Source organism: Athene cunicularia (genome assembly GCF_003259725.1).
Source record: "Athene cunicularia isolate RWA chromosome 8 unlocalized genomic scaffold, athCun1 chr8_part1, whole genome shotgun sequence".
Taxonomy (NCBI): Eukaryota; Metazoa; Chordata; class Aves; order Strigiformes; family Strigidae; genus Athene; species Athene cunicularia.
In genome coordinates, this window is record NW_020799109.1 from 25,588,879 (window position 1) to 25,604,249 (window position 15,371).

A 15,371-nucleotide genomic window follows, 5' to 3' on the forward strand; every position below is an offset into this window, starting at 1 on the left:
GCAGTTACATATGGTTTTCTTAATCTCCCTGCTTTGTCTTCAAACGCACGGGGCTACAAAACAGCATGTACTCTTAAAGCATGCATCTGGCCTTACATTTCATCAGAAACATGGAATAAAGTGAAGATTATCCACAGCAGTAGTATGTTTATGCAGTTCAGAGACTGGAGTAGATTACATATTGAGTTGAATTTACAACCTTTATGTATTTGCCAGAAAATAAAATAATTGCCGTTACCTCGAATATTCAGAAATTATACATAATCACTATTCTGGGAACTGGGGATACATTTTGACATTCTTTATTTATTCAATATGCACCAATGAATTAGCACAGATTGGTGATGTCCAACATTAAACCTTCAGTAGTTTATTCGGCAGTGACATAGTCCAGGTTCACCAAAACAGATTAAACGCATCTGATGATTAATCTATCCAATTACAGATAAAAATAGTTTATAGAGATAATGCATGGGCATTTTTCTCTATCTGGTTTGGTAGTGATAATGTTAATTTATCAAAATGACAAAAGTAGGGTTTCTCAGAATAATTGTCAGGTCTAGAACATTCTCACCACATGGCTGCAGGCATAAATCAGTATTTTGAGTATATTTTATCTTCAGGAATGTTACAGAAGTCATAACTCAGCACACTGCATTACTACATCTATTTGAGACAGACTTAGCCACAAATTTTCTGTCAAAATATATTTTCAACAGAAACTACAGCATCTGCAAATTCTAAATGGAATATAGAGAATTCTTGTTCCTTCAATATCAGGAAGTCAGTATTCACTTTCATAAATATTTGCCATCTGACTAATGGTAATAGAATGGAGATATTCCATCCAAGCAGTAGACTATACCTTACTCACTCAATATCTCTAGCTTAAAGCTCAAATAGATATGATGGCAAGTGGTCAACTAAGAGAACACATTTCTGTCTGAAATATTTTCTTCAGGAAATATTTATTTGCTATAACTTAAATATATTAACTGAAATATATTCAGAGGAGGAAATAAAATCTCATTTTGTTCTATATTTGACATGTCTTCATATAACTAAATTCATTCCTTTCCCATGACATTTAAATAGGCCTTGACCTTCAGAAAATGAGAGAATGAATTTCTGTTTTCAGTAGTCAATAATTCTGTTGCTGAAAAGCTTATAGAAATTTCAAAAAAAGGAATAGAGAAGGCATACAAAGTATGCCCTTATTTTTGTTTTCAGTAAGTGGCATGCTTATAGCTATACTATAAATTATATCTAGAAAGTAGGTTAGTTAGAGAAATGAGGTGGTTCTAAGGATTTCAATGATACCTTCAGATAAAAAAAAATATTAATGCATTCATGACCTTAGAAAACCTTTATGATTTTAAGCTTCTACACTGACAGAAAGTTTAATTAAGTTGTAAGTTTTATGCTTATGCCATCTTATATCTATTTTAATACTGCCAGGTATATGTGAATGACATTAAAGAGTAATTTCTAGTTCCTATTCATGCTGTCACCAGCACTGGTGAACATTTAACTGTGATCTGAATTCTATGCACTAGCCATCCAAGTTGAATAACAATAATTTATACAATATTGAAAACATGTGCAGAATATTTATCAGTTTTAAATATAAACCAATACAGAGGACTAGATATAATGTGTCTGTTGCTTTCTGTTCTCACTTCCCCTCCCATAAATTCCATTCAAAGTCAGAAAAAAGCAGGTGTGTCTATAGTACTGTTCCATCAGAGAAAGTGACATACCTTCCTGTAAGGACTCTCAAAAACAAAGCATGATTTTGTGATTACAAAAGCCAGACAAAGACTGGGGTAAGAAGAATGCAAAGTTGTAAAAAGAACAGAAAAGAAAAAACAACTACCTTCCTTGCCTAGGTTGCAAGGAGACAGCAGCTGTTAGCAGTTCCTGGGGGAGGTATTAGTCAAATCTACGTGACACATGGAAGTGCAGTGCAAAATCCCAGAGCCACTGCCACGTAACAGGTCTGCAAGCCAGTCCTGCTCTGCAGTATCGGAGGTATCCTACTTCCTGAACACAAAATTCTACCTTTGTACAGTGCTTGATGTTTCTATACCAGTTTATGAAAGACTGCAGAAGGTGCAAAAGATACAAACTAGACTATGCTACATGGCTTACTCATAAAACTAGTGCAGCAAGGTAGTGGAAATGGGATACACAGAGCTGTTGCATCCTCTCCGTGTGTAGATGCAGGACAGAAAGTAAGAGCTGGATGCATAATTAACTCTACTCATGCAATCTGAGAGAGAGCATAGATGGGGCAGAACATATACAACTGCCCTCCAGGTTCAAGTGGAAGATGAAGATCTGGAGGCAATTTTTCATTGCCTCTATCTTCACCATTTTCCTAGCCAATGAGAGGAAGTGATAATTCTGTTCAATGGAATGTATTTTTACAGTTTCTATTTCCTTTTTTTTTTTTTTTTCCTACAGATCATGTTGTGTGTGAAGAGGAATTCAAATATGCTATGCTAGCTCTAAATTGTATATGCCCAGCTACCTCTACATTAATCACACTGCTGGTTCATACATCTAGGGGACAGTAAGTATATACTACCATAAAAAACACCCGCCTTGTAAAAGTTATAGCTGATATTCTTTGGAAGACAGCTTATCCTGAATTCCCAAACAACTACAGTTTTTAAAAAGAAATTAAAACTTTCTGCAAAATAAAAGCATTGAGATGTTTTACTTCTGATATAATTTCAAAAAGAAACATCCTCCAAATACATTTAACAAATTGTTGCATGCTGTTATGCCACTTCCACAATAGAACATATGCAAAATTTTATTTCCAGCACACAGTTCTGCTTAACACCACCACCAAGACCCAAGAATATTTTAATATGTTAACTTGAATGTCTATTTTTGTACCTAGAAAAATTCCTATTCAATGAGCTCAAAAAAGTTTTTCTGATAACATATAAAATATTTTCTATTCAGTGCCTGTGCATTAAGAAGCAATCAAACATGCATGTGAAGACATGGTTTTTAACATAATAACCACACTGCTGGAAGGTGTACAGAATTATGGTGTCTCTACACACTGCATAGTCACAGTAGAACCTCTCTATATTTACCAAAATAATTTTATCACATCTAGTATATCTCTGTTATGCTATATTCTTGGAATAATAAGGTATTTTAATTAAAATATTATGGGTAAAGAGAGGAATTAAAATCTCCAAATACATCTGTAGAAATGGAATATGTGCATATAGATTGCACAAGAATACATCTGAGAGTCGAGTAAAAATACATACTGTTTTTCAAGTAGCCATGGAGCCAGTAATATCTTGATACCTACAAGCAGAGTTATTTAACCTTCTATATGGCATTTGTGGTATTCCCCTGTGCCCAGGATGGGGAAAACTGAAACTGCTGCTAGAACTTTTACTACCAAGAGCAAAAAATGTCAAGGTTTTAATGGCACTGTCTGTACTAGAATCTGCCAATAAGATGACAACAAAATATTGTTTCCATGCCTCCTGAGAATCATGGTGAAATACGTTCTTCATCTGGCTAGCTTTCATTATCTGACATGCACAGAATACAGAGAGCCTTCCTTAGTTACTTCATGTAGTATATATATATACTACAGTATAGCAGTATTCTAGCAGAGAATTTTCCATCAGCAAAATCAGATATATGAAAGGGACTTTGTTTTCTGCTGTACATAAGAACTTCAGCATTTCATTTTTAACACAGGCATATTGATCTTTTATACACATTCTCAATTATGACACAAAGTAACTGCAGCGGAGTACAAAAGTGCTTATTATTTCTTTTGCAATCAGAATTAATTGACGTAATCAAGGGTTGTGAAAATAACTGATTTCTAGTCTGGTCAGTGTATACTAGGAGGAAAAATTTTATTTTTGCACAAATAGTTGTCAGCATTACTTTGAGTCCTTTTACAGAAACATGCAAACTTGCTGTTTAAATAAAGACTGGAAAAGTGAAAATAGATACTTGTCATTCCTTTGCTTTAGTCATCAGAGCATTTAATCTCAGATGAGCTCCAAAATACTGAACAAAGACAAACTTTGGACATCTTAGAGCTTGTGTATTAATGCTGGACTAGTTGGTTGAATAGATATGGCTGTTCTTTGAAACCACAGTATATCTGTTAAGGTTTAAACCAGACACATTAGAGGGGAAAAAAACTTCAAAAATATTTCAAATTTCACTTCACAGTGCAAAAAATAAAAAAAAAAACAACCCTCAAAACCCCTCAAAAAATCAAGTATTTCTCTCCCAAAATATCACTTTCTAAGCTGTCAAATTTAATATTTTTGCTCCTTCATTTCATTTTTTCTAAAAATTTACATACTTCCCACACATAAAAAGGTATATAATTCCAAAATTGATGGGGTTTTTCTTCCCCTTTTATTCTTACAACTTTTTAAGATCCCTTGGAAATGCTGGAATATGTTCTCAAAAGTCTACTTTAACTGCGATTTTAATTTTTCATTAAGTTTTGTACAAGTGCACAAGTCTGTTCACTGTATGATAAAAGCCACCAAGTCAAGCATTCAAAATTAGGAAATGAGGACAAACCTACCTTTTTGCTAGACTGATCTGATCCTATTAAAAAAATGTACTGTGCTCTTGGAAACATTACGTGATGATGTACTTGAGCTTATTTTTTGCTTATGACTGAATGTTACATAAACCATGTTTAATCTGGAAGCTCTGTGTCCCTGAGTATTTAGTTAAGATGATCTTTAACAACTAGAGATTTAACCATTGATTGTTAACAACTATGCACTTCTTGAATATAATATTTTAAATTCAAAGGACAGTAATCACGCATAAGTCAAAAAATCATATAAAATATTTAAATATGTAAAAATAATTTCTTTCCTGAATTACCACTTCAATGTCCCAATTTTATCAATATTATACTTGACTTTTTTATTCATTATTTTTATGCTTTATTCATAATTTTTAAGTGCAATACCATAAATTATTTAAACACTTGCTAAATAAAATAAACTCATAACTAGATACAGGTAAAAATTTAATCTTTAGAAGTATTGTACTTGAGTCAAGAAATTTAGTTTCAAACTTTCTTACTCACTATACACTAACATTTTAGAGAAAAAATTCCTTTTAAACTTACATCCTTCATAAGCATCTCCTGAGATTTGCACTGACGCTAGAGTGCTTGAACAGTGTTGATAAAGTAAATGATTCTGCACTTCGTTGTCTTCAGGGGGAAATCTGTTTTTAAAATAGGTGTCAGTTTTGAGCTTCATCAGGTTGTCATTGCACTGCAGACATAAAACTGCTTCAGATTTGGTAAATTTGATAATGGTTTTGATTTTCTAGATATTTTCTAATGTTGAACAATAGGTAAATTAACTGCTAATTGTTAAAACAGGTTAAATTACCTTTATGCATATGAAAGGTGAAGTCAGATGAACATTGGAGTTTGACTGAGTAAAAAGACTAAGTGAAAATAGATTATTTAAACTACAGATAAAAATGTTAACTATATATACATTTATTGCCAAACTAAATATTAAATTAGACCTAAATAATGAAGAGTATTTGTTAAGTAGACTTCCAGTGTTAACAGTGAACTGCTTTGCTTTACATTGGTTCCTGTTTAATTATCCTTTCATTATCCTGGTTAATACCAGCACCTGCATTAAACTTGAGTAGGACTTGAGTTTTAAATCCCTATCAGTACTGACTTCCTTATATAAAAAGAACAGACTTGGATTATGGGGAGACTGCAGTGAATGAACTGCTTCCAATCTTGGGTAATCTTTTTAAAGTCTATTCAAAGTCATTGAGAGGATTTTCTTAATAATTAGTTCAGGATTCCATTCACAGAAGCCCAGTATCTGTTGACTCACAAATTTATTAACTTCAGTGGAGTGACTGGGAATGTTTGTTCAAGTTGTTCTCACAAAGAACCAAGTTCAAATGACTACCTATGACTTTCCATTCCACAAGGAATGGCTCTTCTTTTTACACAGTATTTTAGGTCCATGTAACTAGAGGAGATTAACAAGGAACTGACCGGAACATTTCTTATCATTTTCCTGGTGAAAAGTCATTCATAAAGGGAAAATATGACCACTTCCAAATTTTAGCTTTTTAACATTTGTTAATTCAGTGAAGTTATGATCTTAACCTAAGTGACTTTAAATTTTAATGGAATTAAACAGTTCATTGATAAAACATTGTCCCAACTGTTGCTGATGTACTCTTACAAATAAAGCGCTATTTATTCCACAGGGAATCTATTTCCTATATTTATTAAGAAATACTGTGACACTGTTCATAATACAAGCTCATTTCTGATAATCATGAAGATAAGGACATTGGGAAATTACTGGAAGTTAAAGGCAATAGCAGCCAAACACAGGAAAATTATTACTAATTAGAATGATAATAGAATAAACTGTAAACAAAAAGAAATACATGTACATAAATTAAAAAGACCTTATCTTCTGCTACTAATATGTGAAGAGAGGGGGGAAAATGTTCATTTTCCAAGCAACTTTGGCCAGATCAACTTGCTATTAAAATTAATGGGAAGTTTGCTGCTGTTTATGTGAACTTGCTTTGGTCTTTAATGCTACTTTTCAGATTAGACAAACTAGATGTAAATAATCCCATTGTCTTCTCAGCTGTTTATGGAATTCAAAGCCTCAGTCTGTAAGACACCAAAATTCTACCTTGAATCTTATTTATAATTTTATTATTGATCTTAATTATTAATCTTAACATCTATCTTTAAATGTTATCTAATTATCTAATCTAGTAATAGAATTTTATTAGGGTTTATATTATGATATAAAATACTGAAAGAAAACAGCCTTTGTTACTTGAACTCAATGTGATCTTTACAGAACAGCCCCATGGGAAGCTTTTAGACAACTAACTGGAACGAAGCAGACTTTAAACAGGTGAACATTTTATTTTGGGGGGAAAAGTGAAATATGGAATAATTTTATTCTGGAATTACATTTCTAGTTATGCTATTCTATAATTAGTGCCCTGTTTGTTAATACTGTTGCAATAAAAATTGTTTACTTCCATCCTGAAACATTGTTTCTACACTGAGGGTGGAGATAGAAATTGTGTTAAGATACAGAAAATGTATGAATGAGCATGTCCCATATCTAAACTCCAAGTGGCAAAACACAGAGCACATTTTTCAGTTTTATATGCTATCTATATACATATATTTATATATATGCATCCTTATATCCAGTAAAACTCATGCAGACAGAACCTTGTTTCCATGTGAAACTTTAATAAAGAAAGAAGTTCACAGAAGCCCTAAGTCTGCAAGATTTGTTGTTAGCTGAGTTTTGGAACATTTCCACATGTCCAACAGTCCATTTGGATAAAGGACATAAACTGCATATAGTAAAGGATGATATGCTTAATATGGTTAAAGTAATAATTTATTTTTGTGCACTACAGAAAAGAGATTTATCATAATATACAAGGCACAGTATCTACAAATGTCCATAGGGTAAATGATGAAGATAGAAAATAAGCAAATGCAGAAAAAAAAATCTTTCTTACACATAAAATGACTGAAGTTAAATAGGTCTTTCCTACTTGTTATTTTTAATGATTCTTTACCTGCTTCAAACAGGAACCAGACAATCTGCGATGGAGCACCTGAAGAGACTGCCTTTATGAATAGAATGAGCATGCTGTTGGTTTCACCTATCATCTTTAAATTGCAATGAATCTACTTATTATGGTGTGAATTTAATGTAATTCAGCCATATTTCTCCTGATATTAAAGCACATAATCTTATATGCCTATTACTTAGCAGAAAATGCCCTTTAATTAATTAAAACAATCTCTGTATTTACAGTATTACCAAGCTTTGATCTCAAATATTTCTTTCAGATTAGCCTATGGACCTTTTCAATAGACATTTGTAGTTTCTATTGCCACAAAATACTGTTCTGATTAATAAGAATTTTACATTAAGTTTTAAATTATTCTCTTTATCTGTACATGTTTCAGGGAGAGTCAGCAATCACCAGAACAATGGCAGAAAATGTATGGCAGATGCTCTGGTAACGAAGTGTATCACATTAACCTGGAAGAAAGTACTTTTTTTGCTGAATATGAGGGGAAAAGCTTCACATATGCTTCTTTCCATGCACATAAAAAGTATGTTTATTTTACTATCAACAAGTAAAAGGTCAAACAAGTAATTATTGTCTTGCCTGCAACATAGCTATGTATTCAAAGGTGCAGTATTACACATTACTCTGTTGCTAGGTTTAAATATGTGGCCACTAATATATTTCATGGATATTTTTCTGTAAGTTAGAGGTCATCAGGTAAAAGCTCATGCTGGTCCTATATAGGCCAGCTCAGTCTGAGAGAACAGAATTTAAATGATATATAGGATAAGCCTGACAACCAGGAAACCGTAGAGAGGTTGTATGCGAACACCAGTCCCTTTCCATGTCCAAACCAATCTAGAAAGGAGTGGGTGGGAGGATATTAGTGTAGTTTTTAAAATTATTTATTTAGGAGTCAGCTGGAAATCTCACTTCCTTTGTGGGCAGGTTAATTTTATACAGAATGTTTGGTTTAAAGGTGATGCATGCTACTTTTGTGTGATTGTTCAAAATAAACCCGTATTTTTTCTGTTAGATGTTAACATATCTTCTTTAGGTTTCACATCACTCATCACTTATTCTGTGCTGCTCTGTGAGGTGAATGTACAAACTGAATACAAATCATGTATATTTGTATACATTTAACAAAATGATCATATATCAAACCATGAATATTGAGTTTATTCTCGTAAGTGAATGATTTTATTTTTTTTCTTTAACTCCTTATTTTCTATCACTAATCAAATACGTTTCTAGGAGTGAATCGCAAAAATTAATTCTGAAAAAGGTTTCCATTACATATGAATAATGGAACAATTTAACATGATGAATACTTTTTCATATTATATATCCATTCTTCTAATATTTTCCCAGAAGGGACTATTCATCTGATAGAAAAAAAAATCAACTGGAACAGCATTAGAAGAATATTATGGGAATTAAGAAAAATGCTGGATTCAAATGCCTAGGGATTCATGAGCTCATAAAAACTGCTTGATCAGAAGTGGCCTGTTTAGGAGATAAGATTTTTCATACTGTTATCCAAAAATCTGAAAATGTTCATAACCTGCAAAATAGAAAAATATACTGGGCATTCATTTTTGACAGTTGAAGTTCTGGTTTATATGGGACTATGCAAAATGAACCATGCCTTTCCTTTTCTAATTAAGGTTTGGAGTCTGTCTGATTGGTGTTAGAAAGGAAGATAACAAAAACATTTTGCTGAATCCAGGTCCTCGATATATCATGAGTTCTACAGATATATGCTTTTACATAAATATCACCAAAGAAGAGAATTCTGCTTTTAAGAAACAAGAAAAACATAGAAAAAAACATGAATCAAAATTATCTTATCATGGAGCTTCTAGGTTACCTGTACACAGTATAATAGCCAGCATGGGTAAGTAAAAAAGAAAAAAAAAAAAAAAGCCCTTATTCAATGAATAGTGCATTAAAGCTTTTAACAGTGTATTTCTAAAATGGTAATTTAAATTAATATATAAGAAATTGTAATAGTATGTGAAAGAAAAAAATACAAAACACTTGCCCTCATGTTTAAAAAAACCCCAAAACATAACAATCAACAGAATTTGGTTATGTTTTTCTTTTACTTGACTATCTAGAATTAAACTGCTTAAGACTGTTGTATAAAAAAGTATTAATAAAATGTAAGCAAAACAAAACAACTGCGAAAATCACATGGGTAATTTCTTTGTCATTCATAACTGGTTGTTTGTAGTAAGTTTTCATAAGCTTCTTTAATTAAAAAAATGCCCTTGCTCAATAAAAACCTACAGGTTATTGATGCATATAAATATGAATTAATTATATAAGGCATGATTTTGAAAAGGTAGTTAATAAGAAAATATATATTAATGGTCAGAAGAAGTTCTACTTTGCAGGAAAAGACTGTAGTTTAAATATAGTTTAGTAAAGTTTAGTAAGCATAGTTTAAATATTTGTTACATATTAATGTAATAAACACAATCAATATAGTATTCCTTTCAGTCTTTGGCTGTGTAGTCATGTAATCCCCACTAAATACAGGAGTCTCATTCAAATGTTTTGACAACATTGAGAAAATGCTTTCAACGCTACTTCAGGGACAGTGGCTATCGACTTACAAGATACAGGATGCCGAACATCCAGTGGACCTACGCTAGCTCTTCCTTCTGAGGGAGGTAAAGAGGGCAGACGGCCCAGTATAGCACCTGTTTTGGAGGTTGCAGACTCATCCTCGCTTCAGACATGCGACCTGCTAAGTGACCAGTCAGAAGATGAAACTACCCCATCAGATGATGAAGTCTCTGCAGGTTTAGAGTATGTATATTAAATATAAAATAAACAACATAATTTGAAAAGCTAATATTATGTAAATGTCACAGATAATGTTTTGACATGCAGATCAATCCAAGCGGTTGTAGCAAGCAAGACCCAGAAAGGCCAATTATGGAATTTTTCTCCTTTATGAAAAGTTGTTGTCTGTTAGCAGAATGCTGTTACACCTATTTTGTAATAAAAACCACAGATTAACTCCTCCATTTTCTAGAGATTTTCTGTATGCAGTCATAAAGATCTAATTGTATATTGCAGGGTTTTTTACAGCATTTTTTATGACCATTTTTCTTACATTCTGTAGTTATAAAGACAGGACTCAACTAATTTGTAAACAGATAAGTACCTCTATCCTGAGAATTCAGTGATAATCAGATCATTCAACAGACTTCTTGAATGCTGGGTCTAGGTGTCTGACCTCAAAATGTAGGAATGAAAAAAAAAAAAAGCAGTATGAGACAAAATTACTGCATCTAATTTAAAATGCTTGTTACCATGTTACTGAAAGTAGTGTTGCATTAACAGATAAAAACAAGATTCAATCCTGTAACTGCCATGCAGATAAGCAGTTACGGTTTTGGGGATTTCTAACAGGGATGTTAAAACTAAAATGTACAATTAAGCCAGTGGCTCACCTAGCAGTTTCCCAACTCCAACAGTGGCAAGCAGAAGAAGCCCCAGGGAAGATCATAAAGCTCCAATGAAAAAAATAACAGAACAAGTCATCTTAAATCTGCAGACTGAAATACTGGGATTTAAAAGGCCACATTAAAAACTAAGGTCAATTAGAAATTTCATCTCATCAGAAAGAGGATTTGCCATTTAAGATTTATTCTAACCATGTTGAAAGTATGTTATTAAAGCAAGAAGGTAATGACCTCACTCATTCTTGATACGTGTTTGAAGGAAAAATTGAGAAGTGTGGAAATACCACTATCTCTATTTTCTTTTCTTCCTTTTGTTCCTTCTTTAGAAGTTTCCAAAGCATGTATTCAAAACACTGGGACAGCACACTATGATACATCATCGTATTTCCAAAGATGACTATACAATAAAACCCAAGCAAAATTCCTTTAGTCCACGAATGCATGATAGCTTTCACTAAATTTTACTAAATTCAAAGCTGTAAAATATATTCCTTTATTAACATATTAAACATAGTTCATCTCATGTATTTGACTCTGCTAGTCTACAGATAACTGCAAAACTTAGACATAGGTATAAACAACCCATAAAATAGTTGTATAGTAAACTATGTTTCAGTAATTTGCTATACTGAAAAATGTTTGTTCTATTCTCCTAGGTATGCCAAAGGCTATCCTCCTTACTCTCCATATATCGGAAGCTCTCCCACCTTTTGTCATCTTCTGCATGAAAAAGTACCCTTCTGTTGTTTAAGACTAGATAAGGTAAAGGGAATTCCTGTTACTGGATAAAACTATTCTTGTTTGTCTCTTGCATCAGAACAGAGTTAAATTCTGCTTTCTGCTTAGATATGAGGATTGCTCAACACTTACTAAGCTATAAAAGCTTTTCTCATGCTTTTCATCACTAAGTGTTTATGTCTGTTAATCATATTTGTTAATATCTGTTAATCATGTCTTACGTCTGTTAATCACATTTGGTAATCACATTTGGTAATCACATTTGTATCAGGTCATCTGATACAATTTTCTATTTCTAATGGTAAAACCCTTTAATGTCAGAGCTAAATCTATTTATTCATATCCACTGAACTTGTTTCTTATTTTGATTTTAGGGATGCCAGCATAACTACTATGAAGATGCCAAAGCCTATGGATTCAAAAATAAATTGATTATAGTTGCAGCAGAAACTGCTGGAAATGGCTTATATAACTTTATTGTTCCACTCAGAGCTTATTACCGACCAAAGAAAGAACTAAATCCCATTGTATTACTCCTGGATAACCCGTAAGTAGATTTAATTTTTCTTTTCTTTTTCTTTTTTTTTTGTGATACATTTTAAGCTCATTTTACCATTACTTCAATAGGTGATCACTCTTCACATGGCCAACTTAAAATCAAAAACATTATGGCACGTTTATCTTTGATAAAAATTGGTGATAAAAATAATACCCTGTGTTCACTATCATATACAAAATTGACTTTTTACTGACTGTAAATGACCATAGTGAACTGAAACATCTCTATTCTTCATGGCCAATGTTTCAGCCAAGTATGTCTTAAAAATACCCCAAATAATGTGAATGTTACTGCTAAAATTAAATTACTTTATAAACACTGTAAAAAGCAAACTGTGTAACAGTTTCACAGCTTATGACAGCACTTCAGAAAACACTAATGTATTTAACCCGAGACACTGAGTGGCCTGGACCAGTTAGGTATATTTTTTATAATTTTAGACTCTAAGATAAACAGTTCTTTAAGGCAGTAGGACCCCCCCACCTAGCTACACACACACTTTGTCTGCAATTATGTAACGCCATGGAAAAAAATTAAAACCTACAATATTGTCCTTATTACTGTATCTGTTTGGAGATCGCTGGAATTCTTAGCCTTTCTTGCATTAGCTGTTTAAAATTTCAGACAAATTTTTCTCTGGCAAGACTGATTCATTTATAATCTGACAATGAATGAAAGAGACTTCTTTTTTTTTTTTTTTTTTTTTTTTTTTCACAGAAATGGAGGTTAGCAGTATACAGACAATAGATCAAACTATGACTCAAAGAAATGACAGCAGAAGAAATTTGTTACAGGTTCTGATTCCAGGGTGACACTTCCCTTTCCATGGATATGTTCTAGTTCAAGTGATTTATTATACAAAGACCTGCTATGAAGTGTCCCAATTTTGCTTCAGACAACTCTTTAGTGAAGCTGTATACACCTGACCTGTGTTTGCAAAACAGAAGCTTTTTTATGTACATATGATGGCATAATATGAATTGCATACATTGATAAAAGCCTAAATTAGACTAAAGGACTTCTGATTTGCGACTTTCTTAAAGAGGTGAGCATACAGTGCCCTCTAGTGCTTGTTTTCCTTTCCAGCACAGTGGCTGAATTTACGTACTTTAATGCTGTCGTGACGTTTACGTCTAAATGCACTTTTTATTAGAATAAATAAAAGCTATGGTTGCTAATTAAACTAATATCCTTAGTGTCGCTTCTCTCTACACAGCTTTGGCAGTGACTTCTGTGAAAGGCCAGCATTCATGAGACTGCAGAAGCTAGCTGAGAAGCCAGCACACTTTTCATACATGCATGAGGTGGAATTCAGGCTGCCATTCAAGTCAGTGGGAATTTTGTGATGTATTTCATTGGATTTAGGAATCCAGCCACCTTCGATGGACATATCTATGCCTTGTTGTTATATTCCTATTTTCTCTACTTATCAAGGCAGTTTATTACAGTATGCTTAGTTTGGTATCTGTACATCACACCTGTTTTAAGATTTCCAATGTTTCTTGATACATAAGAAGAAACACAGTAACATTTAGGATTAAAGAAACAATGCAATAAAATACAGTATCTTACTTTTCACATTCCATTTTAAAAATGTTTTCATCTAAGATTGTCTCATTGACTTGAATGGAGCTGCTGACACAAAAACTAAATGATCATTGAATTTCCACTTCACATTTTAATTGAAAACTCTCACTGCTTATTTTAAGTACTCCCAAGTCATGCATTGGAGTATAACTTGGTAGTGTGTCTTTGACATCAGTCATTCAATTCTTATATGTGGAATTTACTGTGCCATAAAATTTCTGATTTAAGAGGTGCATTTATTAATATAAGCATGTTAATTATGGTCATTCTTTATGATCACAGCAAACAATTCACAGCTTTCTGCAAACGTATTTCCTGTTCAAAGTGACATTATACTGCCAAAGTTTTAATTTTTATTTAAAAAAAAAAACAAAACAAAACAACCTACCAGTTTATTGAAATATTTTAGAAGAGATACTGCTGTTGTGATACTGTGTTTCATTTTGTAATCCCATCTGCTGCTTAGGCCAGATATGCATTTTCTGGATGCAATCTGTTGGTTTCCAATGGTTTACTACATGGTGGGCTCTATCGACAAGTAGGTGAAATAACTGTTAGAAAACTTAACATTGTAGTGCTCAGTGGTTTGTTCTGTGTATTGTCATTGCATGTTTGTGTTTTGTATTTGAAGATGATCTTTTTGCATGCATGGTTTGTGTCTGTGTGCTATAATTTGGGATTTCAAATTCCTGATTTATGAAGGATGTCATTAGTGAAAAGTATGACAGGGAACACAGGTTAATGTGTTCAAAAACATGAGATTAACATTATTTAGATGCATTAATATGTTTCTACAAATTGCCAGATTATAGCCCTGTCATTCTACATTTATAATTTGTTTGGAGTTACTGACTAGGGTTTTGTAAAGATAGCTACAGATTGTAGACAGTACTAATACTGGCAGTCTTGAATGTGTTCAACAGTCTTCATCTTCCGCTACTTAAAATATCACCTACTCCTACGTTTCTGTCTTCACCTCTGCTAATATATTTCCATATCTAGGTTTGGCAATGTAGATTTAATGTAAAAATCAGGCAGAAAAAAGAGAAGAGCAAGGGTTTATTAGCATGTTAGTAAACTCCTGTGTGTAGAGTGTTAATTTAAAGAAGAAAACAGTTTTCTTCACTGCATAGCTGATTTTGAGTTGGGATTACAAACCCATAATACTCATTCCTCAAAGTAGAAAACAAAAATTTATTTCCTGCCCTGAATGAACAGAATCCAGTTTTTCAGTGAGGATTCTGGAGATTCAGTGTTTCTCCATCTCAACCTCTTGTAACAAGGGCTTTAATACTACTTATAACAGTGATACAGTTACAGATTTACCTTGGTGGTATCATAGTCATTATGAGATT

The 15,371-nt window shown here is 32.8% G+C and overlaps 1 protein-coding gene across 1 annotated transcript in view; it reads left to right on the top strand.

Moving 5' to 3' along the window:
* The window catches only part of KCNT2 (potassium sodium-activated channel subfamily T member 2), a 124,675-nt gene that overhangs the window by 67,843 nt on the left and 41,461 nt on the right, over nt 1-15,371 (top strand). Inside the window, exons 15-22 of the mRNA XM_026853976.1 lie at nt 2,467-2,575; nt 6,903-6,959; nt 8,045-8,194; nt 9,321-9,550; nt 10,254-10,470; nt 11,789-11,894; nt 12,245-12,417; nt 14,483-14,554. Coding sequence (XP_026709777.1) covers nt 2,467-2,575; nt 6,903-6,959; nt 8,045-8,194; nt 9,321-9,550; nt 10,254-10,470; nt 11,789-11,894; nt 12,245-12,417; nt 14,483-14,554 — 1,114 coding nt within the window. The remainder of the gene's footprint in view (nt 1-2,466; nt 2,576-6,902; nt 6,960-8,044; nt 8,195-9,320; nt 9,551-10,253; nt 10,471-11,788; nt 11,895-12,244; nt 12,418-14,482; nt 14,555-15,371) is intronic.